Source organism: Opisthocomus hoazin, chromosome 19, assembly GCF_030867145.1.
Source record: "Opisthocomus hoazin isolate bOpiHoa1 chromosome 19, bOpiHoa1.hap1, whole genome shotgun sequence".
In the NCBI taxonomy this organism is placed as follows: Eukaryota; Metazoa; Chordata; class Aves; order Opisthocomiformes; family Opisthocomidae; genus Opisthocomus; species Opisthocomus hoazin.
In genome coordinates this window covers 15,067,519-15,092,475 of record NC_134432.1, presented here as the reverse complement: position 1 = coordinate 15,092,475, position 24,957 = coordinate 15,067,519, and the positions used below count along the sequence as shown (strand labels likewise).

Sequence of the window (24,957 nt, the reverse complement as noted above, 5' to 3'; positions counted from 1 at the left end):
CTTTCCATGGGCTTCCCATTTCCATTTTCACCTGCATTTCTCTTCCCCAGTTCTTTTAACTAAAACGCTGTACAGAAATGTAATCGCTACAACAACATGCTTTGGACACACTGTGGCTATGAAACTATGCAGAACCATGAGGATTTTTCAATCAGAAGTCTGAATTCTAAATACAAGACAGACATTCCTTCTAACCCACCTCTGGTTCAACAGTTGCTGCAGGATCTGCGTTGGTTTGATTTGCAGCTGGCGTGTGCTCTGCTGCCCCACTCCCTTCCAGCGGCTGGGGTTCCCCTGGAACTACAGCAGAAATGGGATTTAGCCAAACACACCACACCAGAGCGTCTACTTCACAGAAAGAGAGGCAGGGACATTAGCAGAACTGAATCTTTACACCATCAATCTTCTCCCAGGAAAAATGTAATTTAGAGAGGGCAGTGTCAATGTCTCTAGATGCCTCAGTCTTGTTACAAGTCTGCAAGCAGGAGATGCATACAGTTCACACAGATAACCTTGGTGCAATACAGCATGTGGTGAAAACAGAAAAAAAAATACGGTAAGTAAGCGTGCAGGTAAGACTTCTCCCTTTCTTTCCCCAAATCACAATCCTGGAACTAGCAACAGGTGTCAGAAGTGAGTACGAGATACTGAGTAACACAGGAATACTACACAGTTCAAATTTAGCTATCTGGATGGCCTAGCCACTCTGCAACGGGATGGGGAAGGGGGGAAGCAAAAAAGAGCACCCCTTTGCAGAACGCAGAGCTGGGCTTTGCTAACCCATTTGTTTTACTGCAGTTCCCAGACTGATTCTACTTCTAAAATGCACTGAAGCTACTGAGATTGAACATTTAAGAATGTTCATTAAAGGCTACAAAATACACACACTGTCAAAAGTGACTTAGATAACCATACAACCATAAATAACCACGCAGCCTCCTTAAGATTTTATCCACTCATGACACACCTGAGTTTGGAACAAATACATTTGCAGGAATTGGCATTGGTGCCAAAGGGGCAAACAGATCTGATGGCGCAGGAACAGCACCACTGGACTTGGTTCCACCTGGATTCAGGACATCAACGTAACGGGCTCTGCTTCCAGCTAAACCAGAAAAATCCAGAAATAACAGAAATAAGCCTGGTGTTAGTCATCCCCATTTCTATTTCAAACAGTGTGCTGGTTAAGCCATCTTTCAGAATCAGAAAACAATGCTCCAGGGATACAAACAATAATACCCAAGTCACAATACAGTTGTGACAGCAATCACAGTGCAGAAGGTAGGCACAAGCCAAGCCAGCAACAGCCACAGCTCCATGGTATCACTGAGTTGCCAGCTGTTCCCAGACAACTCCAAAAAAGCCAAGCCTTCACATTTTATGCGAGAGAAAATCTGAAGCCTTCCATACTTCAAGTGTCAATGTTATCCGTTACCTGCTCTTCTGGAGAACATGTTGACAGGGGCACCAGGTGGGCCTCCAGGTCCAGGTGGAACAGTCTGAGGAACTTTAGGAAATCCCGTTGGAGGTGGTGGCGGAGGCTTACTCTGCAGGGAGAACAAGAAAACCCAACCACATCACTGACCGAGAGCTTTAAACCAAGTGTCTGCCTGAGTTCCTTTCCTCACCTATTCCAGAGCACATAACATTGGGTATACAGGCACACACCTTGTAGTGCAGACCTTCCGTTTGATAACTAATGTCAGTGCCATCTAAGCTCACTCTAAAAGGAAACATTTACAACAGCAGTTCTTACCATTTGTTTGTGTTTTGAGGCAGATCCTCAAATGACAAGGATGGACAGGATGTGCTATTTTCTCTGCTATACTATACATTACATTTTCAAAACTACAGACTCTTCCTACCTATTTTCCCTATATTGTTTGCAGCAAATTAATTAACAAGCAATTGCCTAGGTGATGTCAACCTCTATGAAAAGATAGATGAAACTAAGTTTAAATTTCCTTGTAAATTCAATTGCAATTACTAGATCTACACCAGCAACTAAAGACACAAATGGTTCCATAAGGATGTAAACTACAAGAACATGTAACCTGTTCCTTAGTTTCAAAATGTTGCACATTTTAATCCAAATTCAGTAAGATGCAACTCTTAACAGCCCATAACAGATTAAACAAAATTGAGTGCCAGTATAGATTTCAGTTTTCCACTTGGAGAAATAATGAGTCCTCAGACTTTTACCTCTTCTTCTGGCTCATCCAGATTAACCCAGCGTTGTTTCTGTTCATCCCAAACAATCTACAAGGAAATCACAGTCAAAGACAGAGAATTCAAACACAGCCATTCAGCCAAAAAAGAAAAACATAAAACCAAAACAAAACACAAACCACCACCCTGTAATAATATTTTTTAAAAGCCAGTCTTGAAATAAGTGTAATCTCAAATGTTTTACACACATTTGTTTACTTGTCAAAACAATGTTCATCTGTCATCCAGGGGAACGTTTTGAACACATTAGAATTTATAAAGGTTTTTGTGATTTAGGGGCCTTACTGATTTGTTCTTGTCATCTGGAAGGTGAGCTTCATTCTTTCCTTTTCCCATCAGCCAACGAAACCAGTTTGCACCAGTCTAAAAATAAATTCATCTATTCAGTTAATTCTCTCAACACTGTCTTTACAGGTAGATTAAAAGAAAAATTCATGCAACAATTCATTTTCCGTTAGGGACTTCACCTCTGAGCCCAGAGTTGCACCTAATAAATAGAAATAGTTTAGTCAGGACCTCTTAAATCAGTACCCTTGATCAGGAGTTACCACATATACTAACAAATCTCCTCTAGGTATAGCTACCTTTCTTAGAAAGTTTACCTTTCTAGGCGCTGGCTCCTTTTTTATTTCTTTTTTAGTTTCTTTTCCTACAGGAACAGAGGGAGTAGTAGAGGGCTGTTTTGCTGCAGAGTTGGATCTCTCTCGTCCCACAGAATGAGCAGAGGACTCTGAAGTTGTTCGGGATCTTCGCCCATAGCCCTTTATTACAAATACACAAAAAAGTACAAAGTTAACACTGCTGGAGGGGTGGATTACATTTCATCCTGCTAAACACATCCCTTCTTTGCAAAATTACTACTAGAGAGAGAGATACAAAAGCACATGAAAAATAAACATAAATAAGAATGAAGATTTAGTAAAAGAAACAGCCTGCTCATGGCATACCATATGTGCTGAAGACTGAGATGCAGATCTGGATCTTCGTCCTGGTGCCTGGTTAGACATAAAGCCAGGACATGCTTAATAAACAAGGCGCTAAATATCTGACACAACATTCACTTTTTATCAAGAATTCCCACACAACTGAAGATACTCAAGCTGGTTACTTGGGTACTTCTATCTCCTCTGACATGTAGCAGGTGCAGAAAAATAGCTGAAGTCTAGCCAAGCAATCGCACTATCACGTAACTGGTTCATTAAAAAGAGTTAAATCAGGGCACTGCTGTGCATGCTAACCAGCCCACAAGAGGAAAGATATAAAGATGCTGCACCAGGGAGTGGTTGCTGCAATTTTTTCCCCTGCTACACTAGGTTGTTCTTCTAAAGTTAGTATAGCAACTCAAGCATAAAAAAATTTCTCTGTTTCCTCTAAATACAGTTAGCTTCTAGTTAAAAAAGTCTTCCCATCCTTTACTAGTTGCCAAATGTATCTCTATTAAAAATTTTTATATTAATTCTTTCAAACAACTGTCATGTGAAGAGACTAAACTGACTTCCAAGGAGATACCAACTTCAGTGATATTTAAACAGTGAAAATACTGTATATTTAAAAAATGGGTTTGGGATGTTGATAAAACACCTTCCACATTTCCAATCATGACCAAGTGGTAGTCAATACTACGCTTTTACAACTCAGTCACAGAACTGTTCTTTAGAGTCTGCTTGCCTCACTTGCATGTTTGTATGCTACAAGTTCTTCTGGCTATGAAGAATCATTCTTGGAGATGCGAGAGGAAGCCAGGGCAGAGAAAGCTCAATTAAACTCTTCCAGAGAACAGCCTGATATTCCTCTCCTCTTTTTTTTTTTTTTTTTTTTTTTTTAAGAATTCTTTCTAGACAAGAAAATTATGGCTAAAATTTTTCTACTAGTTTTTTGTGATTTACTCCACTGAAGGGGAAGGACAGCGGGAAAGAAAAACTAAGCTTCGAGTCTTGCTGAAGAGCAAGACAGAGTCTAAATACACTCCTGTGTTTGCAAAGATCTGCAATGCAGCTGACACTTGCTGAAGAGATGTATGAAATAAAGATACCATGCTAGCCATTCTGCCATAGAAATCCTCCTCTTTCTGTTCAGGGAAAGAGTTATGTGAAGGAGACTCTGGAGCAATTCTCTGCATTCCTTAAAAAACAAATTAGATTATGTTAGCGGGAAGTAACACAGCAACAACAAAAAAACCCCAAAAGCCCCCAAACCCCACAACACCTTTAAGACAAACATTTTCACTAGTTATGAATTCTGTGCTAGAAAGAAGCTGGTCTTTTAAAGAATGTAAACTGCAGTTGCTGGGATTTTATTTTTTCTCCTGCATGGGTATTACGTTTGTTCTAAACACAGGTCAGAGCAGGCCGAGGGATGCAGCCGTCAGAATGGGGCAGTTTAAGGTTCTTCCCATCTCCAACACAGCTCTGCCAAACTTGTGCGTGCTTGCCTTCACAAACGTCAGGTTCTGCCATCACAGAATGAAAACTTCTCAAGAGTCCCAGAAGCTGATGCCCAGAGGCAGAAATCCCTGAGGCTCCATTCACAGAGCCTGCAAACAGAACTGCCAATCCCAGTGCACTCAGTGATTACCTGTCAGGATCTAAATCGTGATCTGCTGAGTCTGACCTCTCTTTTAAACTAAGCCAAATAAGCAGGTCAAATACTGTAACTTTCCATAGATGTTTCCGTAGCATTACATGGTGGTTTTAAATGTCATTAGCCAAGACTTGACTTAGTATATTCTAAATATTGAGATATTTTGCATTATTCCCCAAAATACTTCATTCCCCAAATAAGGAAAGAAAGCTGTTTACTAAGACCCCAGACCTGTTTCCAGGTTTGTCTGGTCTTCTGACTGTGGTTCAATTTCTTGTGGCGGCCCTCCTGGTGGTAGTGCTGACCCTAAATACAGTGGTGACGGTTCAGTTCCATACGGATTTGAAAATCCTGGAGGTGCAAAGCCATGTCCTGGACCCACAGGCTGAGAAGCCACTGAATAGAAAGGGACACTTTGGACAGCTTCCTGGTCACCAGGAGGAATCATGGCAGCTGACCCATCAAGGACAGCCTGAGGTACTGCAGCACAGGAAAAAAAAAAAGTTAAGAGTTATAACTAAACAAATTCCAGTGTGTGAACCTTCTACCCTATTGAACAAAATCACACAATGCAGAAGTGAAATCTCACTGTCTCTACCACCCTCTTAAGTGGTTTCTTATACCATAAATCTGAAACATTTGTTTTCTCTGTCATGAAGAAGGATACAGAACACTAACCTGAAGGCATCAGCTGCACACTTTGCATCTGTTGAGCCATATTAGGCATTAAGGATGCTAACAACGCATTTTCAGCACCTGGACCCACGTCACGGCCAACTCCTGCTCCATCACATTGACTAGCACGGTCTAATTCAGAACTTGGGGTACTACATGCATATGGTGGTGGGGTGGATCTGTCTGTGTTATAAGCTATTGCACCCTCCTGCACAAAAAAGCAAGAAAAGCAAGATCTTATTAACTGTACCAGACCTTAAGTTCATAACCAAGGGAACATACACTAAAGGAAATCTTAAAAAGTGAAAACAGCACACAGTTTCTTTCAGTGTTTAGTCAAAAAATGAGTTGTCAGCCATTTGCAAGCCAAGTTCAACCAAAACATTTAAAAGTTTTTTTGTCTGTGGGTTTTTTTTTGGTTTTAGATTTTCGGGGGGAAATTAGGGGTTGTGGTGGTCTTTTTTTTTTTTTTTTTTTAAATGGAAGCTTAGTTAATAAGCTCAAGGTTCAAAATTCTAACAGATGTCTCTAAATAAACGGTAATTACTTCCACTCTGTTACAATCCAGCTACACTAATTCACATACAACTTTTTTTTTCTGGCAAGCAGATCCTCTGCATACAGCAGGAGTTGTTACAACCTAATGAGCCCTGCAATTCTCCTTGCATTACAGTACTAAGAAAAGGCTATCATATACTGTACGTCACCCTTTGACTACTCTGTATTAAATCTTAGGGCACTGAATCATGGTAAATCCACTTAGTTTAAATCATAAGACTTGCACTTTATGACATGAATATATCACAAGGTCACTTTACATTTCTGTAACTAGCAGTATAAACAAAACTATTTGAAAAAAATGGATTGACACTATCCTTAAAAGATATTACTTAATGTTGAAAAGTACATTCTGTACCTTGATCTGTCCATCCACATATCGAAGCCTTACTAACCATGAAGGTTCAATAAAAGATTCCTGATCTGGTTTTTCTTTTATCTGTGGGTCAAACAGGCGTAGTTGTGATGACATCTAGAGAAAGAAATCATTGTAAAGTTTAAGTTAATCAGTCAACAAACAGCAACTTTAGCCACAGCTGACCGCCTACAATATGAAGCCACAAATACGTAATTCTTCCTTATGTTACCTGGATTAGCTGCCCAATAAGTACAGGTGAATAGTAATGTGGATCTTTAAGGACAGTTCTGGATATCACTTCACAATAATGGAAAGCCTGAGCAGCAAGTCCCATTTCAGCTAGTCGGCAAGCATAGATGAATTTGAAAACCTATGGAATGCAAGCAGGTGAAATAAACCAAGTGATCAGAACATTCTTAGAAGTATCAAATGAAAGGTAGTCTGTCATTTCAGTTGAAAGCTCAGATATCCCACTATCACACCTATACTAGGCAGGGGAAAAAAAAAAAAAAAAAAAAGAGGGAAAAAGCATTCAGTTCTCCTCTTCCACTCAATGTATCCAATGGAAGTTATCTATTTGTCTGTGCTAGTACCAACACATTCTGCTAGATTTTGCTTTAGTAATATAGTTAATGATAACAAAAAATTTAAAATTCAGAAGTTCAGAATGCACAGATGAAAAATGCAGAAAGTAAATTTAAGTGACAACAGGGAAAAAAGCTATCTTGCACTACGTTACCCATGAATATTTCATGTTATAATGGATAAAATATTTGCTGTGTTGAATACGGCACATGAGAGATTAAAACCCTGCATAAAACCTGCCAAAATAAAAAAAAGAAAAAAGAAATAGCTCTTCACCTGGAAGTTGGGCAAGCAGCCAGGCTGAGTTCCTAGTGACTGTGCATATTCATAGGCTTCTGTTCTTTGAATGGCTTCATTGGTGGCAAACTTTAAAAATGGCAAGCTGTTCGGGAATGGGAAAGGAAAAACTTTATTTAACATTGAGATTATATATGCTGACAACAATCACAAATAAAGCCAGAAACATAGCTCTGGTAGACACAGAGTATCAGTAACTTCTACTCCTCAAACAAGGACAAGGCATCAAATAGTTATCTCAAAATCAGCTGTGGCTAGCGATCATAGAGCCACAGAATCATCACAGTTGGAAAAGACCCTCAGATCATCAAGTCCAACTGTCAACCCATCACCACCATGATGATAACAGGAGCAGTGAGTCTCTCAAGCCACTTGCATCTAAAAAGCCATGTTTAAAAAAAAAAAAAAGGAAAGCCAAACCTATGATTTGATCCAATTAGGACCAGCTTTGTTGTCTTCCTTGTGTAAACGCCAAAACCAACTTGGGCCATAAGGTAACAAAAATGAGCAGCATCCAGCAGGCCTTTAGACGCTGTAGAAAAATAAGCGACAGAACTCAGGATATTTCCTCTTGGTGGCACATTGTAATTCAGTGCCCCATATTGTTTTGACTTTGTATTCAACTACCTTCACAACAGAGACACACACATATAAAACTGTTCCACTTTACATTTTACATGGCAATTGCTTGCATTCAAAATCAGCTGAGTGATTAAAGTTTTCAGAAAGCTTTTCCTTCAGTCATCACCCTGTTCATTCCCCAAGAGTTACCAAGAGTGTCTCCCATGGTAGCAATGGTCCTGGATTCCAAGTCCACATTACTGTTCAAGTTGGATAACACCATTGCTAGATGAGGCCTCCAGTCTCCCCATTTCTCATCTCCACAGCACTAAAATTAGAAGAATTACTTAGTCAAATCAGTGACTGGAGCTCTGCATGGGTGTTTCAACCTAAAAAGGACCAAAACAACTTATCTGACATTCTAGGAAAAGCACACAGAAGGATTACTCTTGTGAACTACACTACTTGCTGCGGTACCTATTTAAGCCTCAGCTGCAGCTCACGCTTGAGTCTTACCGTGGATGCAGCTGGCATCCTTCCAGACATGAGCTGGTAAACAGTCTGCAGAGGGTCATTAATTGGGAGACTGTTGGCAAATCTACAGAGACATTACACAGAAAAACAAAAAACAAACATGGGGTAAGCAGTTAAAATATACTTGAACACTCGGTGCCGGTCAATCTAGTTTAGCTTAAGAGAAGGAAGCGCTAGTTGAAAATACTACACTGAGTAAGCAATTGTCCAGTAGATAACGTTCAAAAGCAAAACATTACCAGTTAACTGGATCTGCCACTCTGACATAGGTCAGTCCAAGCTAGGAAAAACCCTGAGATTCTCCCCATGCCAGCTGACGAGATTTAGCACAGAATTACACAAGCTCACGTGTCTATAGACAAAGCATGCACTAACACATCTGCTTCTTACATGCAAGGAGACTGAAGGGTACCACAGAGTTACTTGGCTTTAAGTTGACAGTTGGTTTTTGCACAGTTTTTTCCAAGCCTGACTAACAGCGACTGTAAAGCAAGCCCACAGATGACACTGCTCAAATATCCCTTAAATGGAAGGAGTGGCATAGAGTAACTTTTCAGATTTAAGTTTATGGCCAGAACACCCCAGAACAAAAAGTAACAGACAATAACTACAGATACAAGTAAAATTAAAGCGTAATTCTTGCATGAGCTACGAAGAGTAACTCATGATTGTGACATCAAGATTTCTGAGCACCAAGCCTCTAACTCATTAGCAGCACAGGTAGTCATATTGTACTAATCAACAAGCAAAACCGTACCTGGTCATAACTCTTGCATGTGTTCTGCTGTCCATTTTGCTGGCAAGCAGCAGAGCATGACCCCATAAACCATGCTTCATGGCAGACTCCAAAGCATCCTAATTAATACAGAAATTAGTTTCCTGGGAATAGCTTAACATACCACTCAGATAAACAATGTTTATTTTACACTAGCACTTTGTGACTGAATGAAGAAGTGTTTGTTTAGATCAAATGCTAACAGATGAAAATAATTTTATGTTATGAACTGTAGGGCACAATATTTTTTCCGTATCAGTGTAGTGCAGTGCCGTGAAATATTCTATGCACTGCAAGTTGCAAGAATCATTTTACGTGATGCCTAGAGCTTTAAAATCTGTGAAAGATAAGTAAACAAGACAGATGTAGTATTTGGGACAACAGTAGAATCATTCACCTTCTTGCGGCCGTAAAGCAGCAACTCCCTGAATCTCTCTGTCTCTTTCTCAAGACTGTCAATTGCGGTTATTAGACTATCAGTGAGAAATGAGAGCTGGGCTTCACCAGATTCCTCTTCCACCTGTTCCAAAGCCTCATTCGTGAAATCAATCAAGTTTGCCTCATTAGGGGACTTCCCAGGAAGCCACACTGTTTTGTGGTCTCGGAGCAACAGTTCAGCCAGGTCTGTTCCCACAACAGTCTATACAGGTGGAGGGAAAAGAAGAAAAAAAAAAGGCCTGTTATTTCAACAGCGCCTTCATGTTATTTGTCACTTCAACAACAACGTATGAATACCAGCACCTTCGAGCACCTACGGACAAGCGATCAGTTTACCTGTTCTGCCAGTCTGTGAACTATTCCAAGATACGCCACTATACGCATATTGCTGTCTTTTACATAAATACCACTTTGTGTATAAAATATTTTAGGACAGATGAAATCAAGCTGTGAGACATACCCCATTCTGCCTGCAGAGCAGTACAATAAAGTCCCAAAGCAGACTCGCAGATTCTTTGTCAATTAAGTTTTCATTCTTAAAGCACTGTGTAGCTTTCTTTTGTGCAAAATTAATAACATCCACTTTATGGGTGTCATCCCTGAAATAAAAAAAAGTTTTCAGTGAGATAAACGTCAACATTCCGATCATTATTGTGATTAGTAGAAGGAATAAATTTAAAGCTCATGTATTAGTTAAGCAGGTGGAAAGCCATAAATATTTTGAGTCAGTTTAAATCCTATCATTTGCAGACAAGTAAGAGTTTGATGAAGAAATGAAATTTGAAAGCATGAAGGTTATTTCTGAAGTCTGCAAGGACATACTTGGCAAGAGGACCAGGAAACGCTCTCATCTCTTCTTGCTCTGGAGAATGTTGTAACATAGTCTAAAACACAAATATAAACCATAAGAAACTCTTAAAACTATGAATTTTGCTTTTTGACAATAAAAACCCCAGACCTGAACAGTTTACAGTGCAATCAAACTTATTTCTCAAACAAAACACTTAGGGTGACTTGCAACCTGCACAAGGATAATAAATGACAAAAATCTACTTCACATGCAAGGCATTCTGTAGCAAAATAGAAAAATCTGCCTCACACCTCCTTAATAATTTTCCTGATGCTGTTCTAGTACTTGTGTACAATTCTACTCCCTTCTAGTGACATTTTGCCAATGAATTCTGCCCTCCTGTAAGCCCGTCCTTCCATATACACTACTAGAGTATTGCATTTCTCTGTAGAAGCACAAGGAGGAAACTATACCCATGATACCTCATCCCCAGCCCATCCAGATGACAAGCGGTCCTCAGCCCTGCAGAGAATGCACGAGGACAGTGTTGTCCCTATGAACAGCATCACATTAGAAACAAACCAACACAATTCCAGCCCTTCCAGGATGTAAGGATTTTACCTGAACAAAATTACAAGGAGCTGGATGATCTGATCATGACTATATTATCTCTCACAGGAAGACAATTTTTAAAGTTACTGTTCTACTTATGGTTACAGCCCAAACAGACAAATACATAGATACATGCATCGACATAAAAAATAGTCAGGAAGCTACAGATCCATGTTCTCTACCCCCCTTCCAAAAGCAGGGCCTGTATCCCACCACATCCCTTTTTTTCTTTCAAACTTTACCTCCATACTGTGTATTTCAACCAGAGCTGGCTGTCCTTCTGAAGGCAGGTTTGGCAGCACTTTTATTAAGAAGCCCCCAGGACCAAACCTAGCACAGATATGAGGCACTGAAAATTTCTCAGGTGTTGATGGCCTTAAAGGTGCTGAAGTGGGAAGAAAAAATATAAAATAAGAACAATGTTACCACTCTTGCAAATAAGTAAACTTGCTGACATACTTCTCCCCTTCAGTAATCCTGCAGTACTGCTGGAAAAAACCCCAGCATTCAATCTGGCTCAACTTTACAATTAATCAGTTCCATTATATCCCCAAAGATCTTCTGAAGATTTGAAACAACAAAACCAAAACTAGATTATAGAATTTTAAAATCCACTAATTTTTTCAGTGCAGGGGCTTTGATTGTTTGTCTCAGACCCATTTCTGTGATCTCTGTACAATTACGACATATCTTCAAAGAGCTAACGACACACTTCAGCATACTCTGGAAAAGCTTTGCCAAAGAAACAGTGTTATGTTCCACACCGAAAGGGTAAGAAAAAATTATGGAAAAATCTGAAGTTTATGTTAAACTTTAATCATTCCCCATGAAGCACAAGCAGCGTAGTTAAAAATCTATCTAAAAAGACATTTACAAATGGAAGCATGCAGTATTCAACAGCAAACACTGCCTAGCTACTACTGCTCTGTGATATATCCAGGTTTCAGCAAGCAAGTTATCCTTACACTGAAAAGGAAACAAAACTTACAGTGTATATACACATAAACAAAAACAGCATTTGTTTTCCTGTTAACAGGCTCAATGAATACATGAAAGGCATCTCATACACAATAAATACTAACAGAAGTGCAAACTACTACTGGTAGTCAACCTCACAAGCGCAGTGCCTTCCCTCCTCCTCCCCCAGTGGTGCCAATACCTTGTTCTACAGCTGACCATCCAGTTTCAGTCGCGTAGCCATAATCTGTAAAAGGCTGTTGTCCATCAAAATTAGCAGCATATCCGCCATATGGATAATCTGTGTGGAGCGACACTGCCTGCGCAGTAGTTTCATACGTATTAACCGTTAGATCATGATTACTTCTATACAGCTGGCTCTAAATAGATCATATTAGTAATTGTTAGCGGAGAGCATGAAGTTACACAAAGCAAGAGATACTGCAAGCATGAGTTAAGACAGTAAGAGTCCCCCCCGCTTCGATTCTTTATACTGTTCGTAAGCCAGGCTTACTACATCACTGCATTGGAGAAAGCTATGCTACACAACACCTACAGCAACAGGCCATCAAGATAATTAATATATCTTTGTGTTCTTCCTCCATGTTTTTACTACCATTTCATCTGTTCACATCCAACTACGTTCAGTTCTCTCAAGACAGAATGCCTATGTGCTTGTGTGAAGAATAACATTATCGAAGGCATCAGGTTCAAGTGTTGCTGGATCAGCAACTATGGATCAGAATCAATGTTCACCTCTGCTGCCACACTTCAACAGAAAATCTGAACTGATTAAACCTAATGAATGTCTAAATGACTTCAGGTGCCTCAAGATTAACGCCTAAACGATCTCCAGTACTACTTCCCCTATTACCGATTGAATTGGAGTCCAGACTGGAAAACCATCTAATTTTCAAGAAACATTATATACCAAGACATGAGATTACAGCTAAAATGACACATGCCACTAGCAAAGACTGTAACACAAAAATTACCTAAACAGTCTCTGTGTTTTTTCAGATATTGGGATAAGTAGGTGAGTAATCAGTTAGATTTGGTTTTTGCTTTTGAAGTCAAAATAGCATCATACAAATATGGAGTTAGTCTTTTAAGAGATCCCAAGTTCAGTAATAGCATTCATGCTTGTGATGAGAAAAACAACGTAACACTGAAAGCCAGACATTATCAACTACAGCCAAGCACAGTACAGGTAAAGTTCTAACAAACAGCAAATGGATTTGGTAGAGGAAATTCTCAATTTCTGTGTGTGCAGCAACTTGCACAGCTGAGTGCTGATTTTGGTTAAAGTTCTCTTGACAACTGCGATAAATATTAAGTTCAAAACTGTATTATTAAGCAGCCTTAACTTACAGAATAAAATTTTTCAAAATATATATTACTCAAAATAAATCCAGAAATACATCCATATTTCTAATGTTACACCCACCCCTAACTGAGAAAGATGCAACTCAGCTGAAAGAATACTTGATGTGACCATTTAAAACTCACTTGCTGAGAGCGAGAGCTGAAACTACTCCGGTGACTGTGAACACTGCGAGAGCTACGGAGACTATGGCCAGAATGCTCACTGTGGACACTGCGTCTATCAAATTCATCACCATAAGGATCTCTATGGGGTTCAGATTCATCATCAAAACTTCCAGTAAAACGAGGATCGTATCTCCAGTTATCTTCATATCGGTCATGTCTGAAGAACAAAGAAACACACAAAGCAAAAATGAACACAGCCACATATATCCCGGAGGGAAATGACTTCACTGCATACCTGTTAAGAAGAAAAGTGTACCTAACTTCAGATTATTAGGCTTTTAGATTATTTCCTAGACTGAGTTTTTTTATCACAGTAAGCAAACTGGCATTTCTTCAAGAAGTTAATCCAGAATATTCAAGATGACACACAAAGTCTATTCTAGGAAAACCCATAGAATGTTCACCCAATCTGAAAACAAGTCCTACTGCCTTAAATCCTTTTCTTCAGAGTGACATGACAGCTCATCTGTTTCTCCTCAATGACCTATGTTAAAGCTACAGAAAGGACTAGCAACATACACCTGTGAAATATGTATAATACTGCATTTTGACAGTTTGTTACAGGACGCATCTGCATTCCTAGACAATATTGAGAGGATTTTACTTACAAAGCTGCACAACACCTTGAAATTCTGACACCTGATACAACTATCACAACAGTTCATAAATTTTGAAGGCTTTGGAGCAGATCTTCAGCAAATAAAGTAGTATTTCTGTTAGTGCACAAGCAAAGCCTCAGCCTTTGCCTTAACACTTACTGTCATGACTTCATTCTCTCGTGCCACATTTGACTATGGGGGACCCAGCCCTGGAGAAACCAATACCAGATTCTGCACCTTCACTCAGACACACACACCAGTTCTCTGCCCGTCATCAGCACCTAGGCCCTGAGCTGCCCGAGATGTGGAAAGAGCACCAAGAGAACATGGATGGAATGGACAAACCTGTTGCCATATGGATACGCTTCTCTCTTCTGGTAAGGGTTGTGTTCAGCATCATACCAATATCTCTGATCGTAACTTCTAGGATCTCTGTATCGGGGGTCATACGCTGATGAGTAACGTTCCCAACGACTTGGATCTTTGGAAAATATGAATAAATTTTTTAGGTATTGGAAGCTGTTGCCTAGAACTTTTTTTCTACTTCTTTCCCTTTAATTAAATGCTGATTTGGTCCTGAAGCATATAGCAAAACCAAAAAAAAGTACTTAAAGCTACATAAACATGTCCACTCATTTTTAGTTAAAACAACAAACCACAAAAAAAAAAGAAAAAAAAATCAATTCCACAACTTTCAGAGAAACGCGGTTATTATAGTTAGCTAGATACTCCTGAAGAGATGGTGTTTACCATCAGACAGACAGATCTTTTCTAACAGTTCAAAACGCAATCATAACAACTCAACAAATATTAACAGAATCTCCGTGATCAGTCTTCAGAGCATCATGCTGAACATCTCAGGATGTGGACAGATGTTGCTTACAATTCTCCCAGGCACTATACAAGCAATTATCTTCATATTACCAACACAAGTAAGTCTCTGTGAGTATTCAGATAATTACAGACAAAACTAAATTCTAGTCATGAGTCAATTTCTGTAGACACTAACCTAAAATTTAATTTAGAAGTCTGCCTGCAGGTTACACACCAAGGATACACCCCAGTGAACGACAGGCTTGCAATACACTGAAGATGACCATTCTGTAGACTTACAATGGTGTGCTTTCAAAATGGAAAGGCAAATTCAAGGCTGGTAGTGAGGAAAAAACTTAGTTTATTTTCTATTTATTACTTCTACTGAAAAAAAAACCATACAGGAATGATGGCACGGTACTAAGAACTGAAGTAGGCCCAAAGATCAATTTTCAGCAAATATAACTTTATTCTTGCTGGTCATGGAAAGGATATTTGTTTTATCAATATGGAAAAATATAATAATTCTCTGATCTTTAAATTCCTCTTCCCAATAAATTTTTGTTTAAACCTGCAATTTTCTACAGAAAAAGGCAGAGTTTATTTTTGACACCTTACCTGCATAATCATACGAGTTCGGATAATAGCCTGGATAATAATCACTCCATCCACTTTTTGTATAATAATCTTCAGTATACCCTTGCCTGAAAGAAAGTGTGCAGGCATAAAACATTATTATTCCTCCTTCAATCTCTCGACTCAAGTCAGGAGGAGATATGAAGAACTATATGCCACAACTGATTAGGTAGAGTTTCATATTTAAAATAATGCATTTACAGGAAATTAAGGAATCATAAAATTAAGACTTCACAAACCAATCTATCACTAAATAGTTGTGTGCCATAAAAAGCTGACAGCCCTCACTATATAATAATTCAGTGATTCTTGTGAACTGCTTTGGTGATAAGTTCAATTACTTACAGGCAACCACAAAAACTATTGCTATAATTATGTCTCAATAGAGGAGTCAGTAACTTAACTAGTAATGAAATAATTGCTCCTTCAACTTGAGCTGTGTTTTGTCATACACCTTATGGTGATGAAAAGAGCACTACGGTCTGGAGAAGAGGTCATGAAAACGGGTCAGGACACAAACCAGCACTCTCACAGATAATTCCAAACAGAGGGTTTCAGCCTCCGGGGCTGCCATTGTGGCATCTGTCACTAGCATTCAATACAGCCAGAAAAGAAACAAAACCAAAACGCACTGCACCTTTCTTTGGGTACCTGGCCAAAGAACTCCATACTGTATCACCTTGCTCAACTTCAAGCTGATGCCAGTCTGTGGCTGGCAAGGACACAGAACACTAACGTTGTAGGGCTAGCACTACCATAACACCAATGGCTTTACTTGTCATGCTGCACTCAGGCTGTTTCTCAATCTCAGCTTTTCAGCAGATGCAGCAATGTTTTGAGTGTTAGCACATCCTTACATTTAATACTTCACTGAATACATGAGATAGCATTGAGATGCAATCATAACACAGCAAACCACAGCTAATTCCAGGCATCTTCTAGGTTATTACCCCTCTCAACAGGCTTTCAGGGACAGCAGTGTGTAGGAAAGGCTTATTTTTCATTTGAGCAAATAAAGACGACCGAATAGAAAAAACCCCTCATTTACAGAGCCCGCCTTAAAATAATGGTTGTTCAAATACAGAGAAAAAGCACAAGAACCTGACTTAGACCAACACATCAAAGTAAGCCAGTGCATATACAAAAGATAGTTAGAATACCTCTACGTGCAAGAATCGCATTACTTTTGATGGAAAAAGAAAGATGTGGCCATTACTTCAAAAATCATGAGCCTTTATTATATGCCATTTTTAGGGCACCATCCCACAAGTTATTCCACAAGGAATGTTAGATGAAAAATGTATTGTGTTTATATACATGTACATACACATATGTATTACATGTATGTTATATTTTACATGCGTGTATATACACAAACACATATACATACACACACAGGAGGTAAAGATATTTATTTAATGCCAATGTGGAACAATCAGAACTGTCATGCTCCTCTACAACTGATCACACAAGTGATAGTGCAAACTCCAAAGCAGCCAAGCAAGTCAAGTGATGTTCCTCCCTGGAACAACGTGTGGGAAGTTTGCTAAGACAGCACCTACCTCTGCAGAGGAGGAGATTTGATCTTATCAGATCAGGTTTATCCATCCAACCAATCTTCTCAGTCTCCTTCAGAAAGATGTTATGCTCCTCCCCACCCCAAACAGAGTTTACGAGGCTGCACCATCAATACTGGTAGATTAAGTGCAAGTTTCAGACACGCTATCACACGCAGACTCTGCCACTCCTAGGCTCTGCTGCCCTGCAGTACCATACCACAGTCCACATCCAACTGCAGTCACATCACACATCAACACTGACAGAGCTCCTCACAACAGGCTTCGATCTGCCCAGTGCCACCTATAGCAATGGCAACATCTTATGAAAATGAAGCCCAAGAACAGCACACGTCACGAAGTGCTACTAGAGGTTATTATCTCATTACAAGATCTCACAGTGCACTTAGATTCACTTAAGATGATAAAAGTTCTCACATGCAGCTGCAGCCATTGTTTTGCACTCCTCAAGGCCAATATACACCTCCTATAATCTTCTGGAGGTGGTAAGCAAAATGTTACATTTTCTATTTGAAGACTGCTCCGTAAGTGAACTACCAACAACAGACAGATACTACAAAGGGTTTCATCATTTCCAGACAGATAACCGGAGTTCTCTCTTGGAAACCTGCAAATCCACCCACCAGATAATGAAACAGTAACATTTTGTCATTAATTTGGAGTTCATACAAATCACTTATGCAATAATCATCAGAAAGCAGTAATCCCTGGAAGGTAATTTGCTGCTTCTTGCCTGAGAAATACTAGAGATTTCATTTCTGCTTTTTGTTTAATATTTGCAAGTAGCATCTGAAAACAATATTTCCCTCTCTCAAATATTTTATTTCATATAATGAGACAAAGCAAGGCTTTTAAGTTTTCTTAATTCATGTGCTACCTGAAGTCAGTGGGTGGAACATGCCCACATAGCACCTTTGCTCCACAGACCACAGTTTGGGAGTTTGGTGAGAAAGCTTATCCACGCAGCTGAAGTAATCATCTGACAAACTAACCCGACACAGCGCCAGGATGTTTTCGCTTAATTCACCATCTCTCTCTTCTGAACATCTGAAAACCCACGTATCAGCAGGCCACACGTACTGCAGTGCTTGCAAGGCAAGTCCCAGCCCGATGTGCAAAAGTGCCATTTGTTAACAGGACTAGGGGTCCCTGCTTAACTGCTCGCCAGAAACTGAACTAATATTGATTAAAAAGCCATGGCCTACACTGCTCTTTCACAGCACACGCGAAAGAGCTAACCTCAGCATCGAGCCGCCCCTCGCAGCGACTTCCTGCCTAGCAGAAACACCAACCACCACCCAGAGAACTGAATGAAAGGAGTAAGAAGGCTTTAGCAACAGAAAAGACTGCGGAATTGTATCCTTCTCAGATGTGGCATTTGATACCGTCTGTTCCTATGGCAGCACACAACGAGGTTTTGAACTTCCTCGCTGCGGCTTATGCTATAAAACTTCAACAGGCATTATTACCCTCACTGCTTCAGGGCGTACCGGATCTTTACTCAACTTGGGAACCGCGTACCTAGAAGGTGGCCTGTCAGAGCAGTGACTAGCTCTGGAACTGGGACGTTCAGGCTCAGAATACCGATAGCTCCCAGGCTCCATATAAGCAGTGCTGGTGCCATCATACTGTCTGTACCGCGGGTCATACTGTCCGTAGCTATCCTCCTACAAAAGAGATCGACATGTAAGGTAAGAGGCTTCCCGTCTCCAAGAATAAGCCTTTAAAAAGAAACACCACCATACACACCACTACTGAAGAGATGCAGATCAATAGACTAACATATAGCTTTCGATAAGCATTGTGGCAAGTCATATTCAAGTCTATTAATATCCCAGACTTAAAGAAAAAACATTACATCTGGACTAAAGGCAGTTCAACCACTATGCTAGCCACTCTGCTAAACTGTCGATGATGCAGCTGGCAGACGGGAACCAGATTTGAACACCTGGGCAGCTAAGACAGTTATGGCTGCCAACTTTTTCCAAAGAACCAAATAAATTTCTATCAGCTGACATCTGTGTCAAGTGGAATTGGTATCAGCAAGTACTTTTAAGTTTTTATCATCTTTTTAATGTAAGCTTTTTTACTGCTATCTGGATTTTCCCTACAATTAAGTACTTAACGTGAATGCCATACTGAATGTTGATCATGACACAACTGTTTAAACTCTTAATTCAAATATGAAAGTTACTAATCCATACCAAGGAAGGAAGACGGGAAAAATAAAAATTTACCATGTAATAAAGATGAGCTGCCGTTCTGGGGTCTGCAGGAGGATATGGTGGTGGATATGGAGGCTGGTAAGCATCATAAGGATGTCTATAGTAGTAGTATGGGTTCTGGAGTGGACCAAAGGCATCCTGAGGAGTCTGCGGCAGGGACGGACGCTGCAGGTCTTGCTGCGCATTTGGCGTGACTGACTGACTGGTGGTGGTCGAGGGGGCTGTGGCAGGTGGAGCACCTGACGGCTGTCCAGACACTGGCTGCTTATCAGGACTCGTCTGATCATACGCTGTCATCAGCTGCGCGGAACCTGCCTCTTGAGGACCCACAGGTTGAGGATGGTCACTCAGCACCTGGTTCTTACGCTGCTGTGATGTCTGCATGGCTTTAGTCCCTGCAGCAATTTGGTGGTTTGAAGGAACTAAGGACTGTCCAGAAGATGTTGGTTGCTGCATTTGAGCTCCTTGCACTTGTGGTTGAGATGGCAATGCTCCCTGTACAGCTCTGTCTGATACAGCCTGATGCTGTACATCTTTTGTCACCTGTTGATAGAAATGTTGTTTGTCATGCACCTCAGGACCCACCTGACCAGCGCTGCCAGCTGACTGTTGAGGATACACTGGACCACCAGAAAGTGACTGATTATGCACCTGTACAGAATTACTTGCACTGCATTTCTCCAACGTCCGGGATACCGTGAAGTCAAGCACTCCAGCAGCTTCTTCTTTGCTATTTGAATGATTTGCAGAATTGTTAGCCTGCACTACAGCATTAACAGGGGGGACTAGTACACCTGCACTTCCACTGGGGAGATTTGTCCCAGGAGAGACAGATGAGTTAGACCCTGGCTTGCTAGCAAACTCAGGAATAAAACCTTCCATATTAACATTCTTTTGCCCTTCTGGAGCCAAATTAAGTGGAGTTTTCATAAGCAAGTTTGCAGGCTGATTAGGAGCAGCATCAGAGGAATTAACAGGGCTTTGCAATAAATTCTGTTTTAACAGATTAGTACTTGGAAGTGCATTAACTAACAGAGATCCAACTTGCACCGCAGGTAATGGCATGTTTTCCCCAGAAATGATCCCACCAGCACATGAGGTTTGGGGACCCAATGCAGGCTTGTCCCCAGCCCCAGAGTCCTTCATTGGCTGATTGTTTTCATTGCTGCTGAGCTGATTAGATAGAGAAATAGAAAAATTAATTGGCTGAGCCAAGTTATAGTTTTGATTAGGCTGAGCAATCAGGATAGGCTGATTTTGCAAAGACTCTGTAGGTGGAGAAGACAACAAACTTGCATAACCAGAACTTGCCTGAGACTGAAGTGCCTCCTCTTCCCCCATTTTGGGAGGATTTTCAAGATTTTCAGAAGATATATTTCCATCTTGGGATAGCCGCACAGCAATAGTCCCTGGTTTACTTGGCTGCTGATTAGACATGCCTTCTTCTGGTGGCTGAATGACTTCTACAGTTTGTTTGGCAGGTACATACACTGCAGGAGCAGCAGGAGCTAGAAGAACATTTCCCCCAAAATTAGGTAACTCATTATGAGCCCACAAAGTTGTTGCGGGGCTATCACACTTCTTAACTGATCCTTGAGCTCTTGTTAAGGACCTTCTCTCAGATACTGACTGTATGTTTTCCATAACGGGTCCAGAGTGCAAAATATTTCCAGCTTCACCAACGGCTGCAAGAGGCAGGGGGTGTACGTGAGGCATGAAAATAGTTTCCAGATTATCTGGTGGCTGTTCAAGATTGCCTGGGGATGCAGCCGGCACAGCTGTATTCTTCTTGATGCTCTTCTGGTTTGAGTGGTTCTCTCTTAATTCACCCACCATCTTTGCTTGGTCAACCTCTGCAGGTTTTATACCAACTCCGTGGGACCTCACAGGTTCAAAAGAACTATTTGCACTTGTCTGAAATACACCTGTAGGCTTAGGAGGACTTGGAGTTGGAGGCTGGGACAGATTACTATGGTAGCTCTTGCCCAGGTTTAGCTCACTTGAATTGCCTCCCAAAGGAGAGGAGTCAATCTGTTTAAAGAAGCTAGCAGAAGACTCTTCATCAGGCTTCCCACTTTCTTGCTGAATAAATGTACCCACTTGCTCTTGAGGTCTTGCCGAGCTAGAAGCACTCCTATGGCTAATGTTGCTGTAGTTTGAAGATACGCTGTCTGGTCGGACAGGATGAGGTAATGAATCGGGTGCCTCCAAATTTGGTCCTCCTTCAGCATGGCTCACAAGAGCATTCTTTGGAAGCATCTGACCAGGAAAGGATCCATACCTGTACAGCTCAGGACCAGCAGCAGGGGATGAAGCACTGATGTTCTGTGGCTCACTTGGCAGCACTTCTTGATTCTGAACGCACTCCAGGTTCTCAACGTTTTCATACTGTGACCCACCACTCCCAGACGCATCACCTATACGCGCCTTGTCATCACTAACAAACATAGAGTGCTTAGCGGCCTGTGTCTCCTGCTGACTCACAATTTTAGGAAAGTACTGGACATCCATTCCTTTTTGTACCATCTCGTTGGCTGAACCTGTACCAGCCTGTGCCTGAGAGAGAACATCAGCTGCAACCCGCTGAGGATGCACTGGCTGGCGATACAAGGATGCTGAATTTGGCTGACAAGCATCGAACTCCATTTTCTCAACTATGTAATTTTTTTCAGATGAAAGTATTTCTTCATTTTCTGCCTCATCCCCTTTGAAAAACATAGAGAGAGTTCCTGAATCTCGATCTGTGGGAACAGGTCTATTGGACGTTTCAGACATACCTGGAGACTGGTTTTTGGGGTTATTTTCCTGAGCTGTGGAAACGACAAAACTGGAGTCTTGCAGTGGGGGCTGTGGGTAAAACTGTTCCTGGTATGGCTGACCTAACCAAGCGTTAGTCATCTCTGTGTTCTGCCTAAACACACTGCCAGGCTGGACACTGTTCATGTGATGACTGCTATTTGCAGAGCCATTTTTCCCACTCTTTTCATAACCAACGGGCAAAGGCGCTTGCATGATATTTTGTGGAGTACCTTGGTGTACAGGACCCTGCTGTAAATTTGTCTGTGGAGGAGGATGTGAAGTGCTAACAGAAGACTGAGAAATGTTATGAACGTCAATCTGAGAAGATGGCTCAGGATAGGGCACAAAATTTCGAACTGGAGACTGCAGGTTACCTTGAACAGGCCTCCATGGAGACATAGGCTGCTGAGGAGGTGGAGGGAAGAATGCTGTTGCATTGGGTCCTGAAGGAACATCATTTGGATCTCTACTAACATCTTGCCTACCTCCAGGTTTGTTTGACACAGACACCATTCCAGGATGCACACTGAAAGAATTTTCAACCACTGCTCCTGTATTATAATGCAATGGTACTGCAGGCCCTCGGAGTCCAAGATCTGCATTTGCATGCACTTCTGTAGCACTATTTATAACATATCCTGGGGACGGTGAAGGAATCGGAACATTAGAAAACGTACTGGTATTTATTCCTGGTTGAGATACAGGAGCTGATAAAGACGTATGTGGTCCATGAGGATTGTCCCCTGCATGTGACGGTGAAGTATGCATAACGGCTGGCTGTGGAAACACTGCTGGGGAAGAACTCTGCATAACCAACGCATTGCCCTTGGATGGATTATCTAAAGGGGAACCCTGTGGAGTTTGTCTGCCAAACGCAAAAGGGTCTGTCACAGGCTGCACTGGGGCAGCTGCTGCATTCGCTCGTTTACTGAGCGAGCCGCTCCTCCAGTACATGTTCCGAGCAATGCCCGCAGGAGGTGGAGCTGCCGCTCCTGCTGGAACAGTCTGTGGAGGCTGCTGCATGGTGGCCTTCTAGCAGGGTCAGGTGCTGGACGACAAACTAGTAGTGGATACTGTAGACAGATTCCTTCTTCCACCCTGTTAAGGCAAAACAGATGACAAGTCAGTTCCCCTTGTCAAACAGGTGCAGCAAGTATGCAATTTTTATTTTAGAAACCAAATTACTCAAAGAACTTGAAGTGGAACTCTCTTCTCTCCAGAACGCATAAGAAAGTTACACATAACATTGTATTTCTAAATCCAAGTCCAGTATTTATGAAGTTTAATGCTATGTGTTAACAACGCACATTGTTTAACAACTGTATTAACAAACAGCTCCAAGTAGGAGTAATCAAACACAGTTCAGTCCTGTACAAATGTTAAAATCTCAGACTGTTAAAGCACCAATGGTATTGCACTGTTACACTTCCCCAAATTTGTTTTAAGCAGAAATACGCACAATACACAAGACACAGCAGCAGTCAGGCTACAACAGAACCCACAAGCACTACGGCAAGATAAATTTAATTATCAAGAGTTGAGAAAATATTATCTAACTCTAATTCTGTTAGAGACGATCTTCAGCTCTGTTGCACTGCCGCTCAATGTGAATGGATCTTTTTACAGGTAAGATGAGACGCAAGCATCTCAAGAAAGAATGCATCAGATGTTATCCTCCTCAACAGAACAGAGTCCAATTTTGGTTTAATAAAGAAAACACTGTGTAGGACAGTGGCGTTATTTATTTTGAGAAAGGCGACTGGGTTGTCTTTGCAAGTATTCTCTCCTACAGATGAATGCAGCATAATAGTAAAACTGCATTTAAGACCATAAAAGACAATCAACTCTCCCCACATACTAATTTACGTTCTCACTTTAACACTAGTGGCACTTCGGCACAGCATCAGAATTATAGCTATACTTCAGGGTGGAAAGGACAGGCACAGAAGTATTCCAACCCTGCCAGTAAGAACTCCAAACAATACCAGTTAGGAGTTTGGTACACAGGAAGTTCAGTAAATTAATCACGAACACATCTTTTACAATTTTATCACACCCTTAATCTGGGGAGGCGGGAAGCTAACAAGACTAGAGGTCTTCTTCAGTACTGGGCCAGTTCAGCTCAGTGAAGCTTCAGCAACACGCGACAGTCTTCTTTTCTAATAGTGCACAGCAAATACAGTTTATAGGATGTACAGTGGAGCGCTCACAGCAATTGTTCCACGCCAGATGCACTTCTGTTTGTAGAAGACAGACAAAAACTGTGCAATTTTTAATTGGCTGTTTGTTGGTTTTGTGTGTTTTGTTTTGGTTTTTTTTTTAAGATTCAGCATCTTGCCCATAAGAGGAATAAAATGGGAAGCCAGAAAAGTCAGATAATTGTAATCAAGCCAAAATTTTAACAGCTATAGAAAAGTTCAAATGCAAACCGCTACCGGTTTCTGGTTAACAAAAATTGAGTGAACACTGCGTAACTACGTGTATTTCATTAAGATTTATAACTAAAAAATTCCAATAAAAAGCATACTGACTAGCACCACAGCACGATCTACACAGACTTTATCGGACATCAGTAAAGCTTACCCTAGGGAAAAATCTCTTCTATTCATCGCTGCAGAATCCAACAGTTGTACGTACAATCCAGGTCCCTCTTTCGGAGGGCCTGAAGTACCCATCAACAGAGTCTCTCTATTTCTCCCCCATATCCGTGTCTTAAGTTAAGACTTTGTAAATTTATTAAAACTTATGTTAGGTTAAAATGGGAAAGAAGACCAGAAACTGACTTCACCAGAAAAGCGTTCAATAGAA

General features: G+C 40.9%; 1 protein-coding gene across 6 annotated transcripts in view; it reads right to left on the bottom strand.

The window, feature by feature from the left end:
- Positions 1 to 24,957, bottom strand: part of SEC16A (SEC16 homolog A, endoplasmic reticulum export factor) — a 30,114-nt gene that overhangs the window by 2,779 nt on the left and 2,378 nt on the right. For 2 of the 6 annotated variants that reach the window (XM_075439367.1, XM_075439369.1), the window contains exons 2-28: positions 19,363 to 23,247; positions 18,647 to 18,792; positions 15,531 to 15,616; positions 14,445 to 14,580; positions 13,459 to 13,657; positions 12,152 to 12,329; positions 11,235 to 11,377; positions 10,413 to 10,474; positions 10,051 to 10,189; positions 9,550 to 9,792; positions 9,135 to 9,232; positions 8,360 to 8,441; positions 8,054 to 8,171; positions 7,703 to 7,814; positions 7,262 to 7,367; positions 6,630 to 6,770; positions 6,401 to 6,514; positions 5,488 to 5,692; positions 5,041 to 5,289; positions 4,262 to 4,350; positions 3,177 to 3,224; positions 2,832 to 2,990; positions 2,515 to 2,592; positions 2,203 to 2,259; positions 1,436 to 1,547; positions 968 to 1,105; positions 200 to 300 (exon numbers count right to left, since the gene is read on the bottom strand). In XM_075439367.1, the coding sequence (XP_075295482.1) occupies positions 200 to 300; positions 968 to 1,105; positions 1,436 to 1,547; positions 2,203 to 2,259; positions 2,515 to 2,592; positions 2,832 to 2,990; positions 3,177 to 3,224; positions 4,262 to 4,350; positions 5,041 to 5,289; positions 5,488 to 5,692; positions 6,401 to 6,514; positions 6,630 to 6,770; positions 7,262 to 7,367; positions 7,703 to 7,814; positions 8,054 to 8,171; positions 8,360 to 8,441; positions 9,135 to 9,232; positions 9,550 to 9,792; positions 10,051 to 10,189; positions 10,413 to 10,474; positions 11,235 to 11,377; positions 12,152 to 12,329; positions 13,459 to 13,657; positions 14,445 to 14,580; positions 15,531 to 15,616; positions 18,647 to 18,792; positions 19,363 to 23,172 (7,149 nt within the window). In that variant the 5' untranslated portion in view covers positions 23,173 to 23,247. The remainder of the gene's footprint in view (positions 1 to 199; positions 301 to 967; positions 1,106 to 1,435; positions 1,548 to 2,202; positions 2,260 to 2,514; positions 2,593 to 2,831; positions 2,991 to 3,176; positions 3,225 to 4,261; positions 4,351 to 5,040; positions 5,290 to 5,487; positions 5,693 to 6,400; positions 6,515 to 6,629; positions 6,771 to 7,261; positions 7,368 to 7,702; positions 7,815 to 8,053; positions 8,172 to 8,359; positions 8,442 to 9,134; positions 9,233 to 9,549; positions 9,793 to 10,050; positions 10,190 to 10,412; positions 10,475 to 11,234; positions 11,378 to 12,151; positions 12,330 to 13,458; positions 13,658 to 14,444; positions 14,581 to 15,530; positions 15,617 to 18,646; positions 18,793 to 19,362; positions 23,248 to 24,957) is intronic. The other 4 variants (XM_075439372.1, XM_075439370.1, XM_075439371.1 and 1 more) reach the window with 4 other exon arrangements.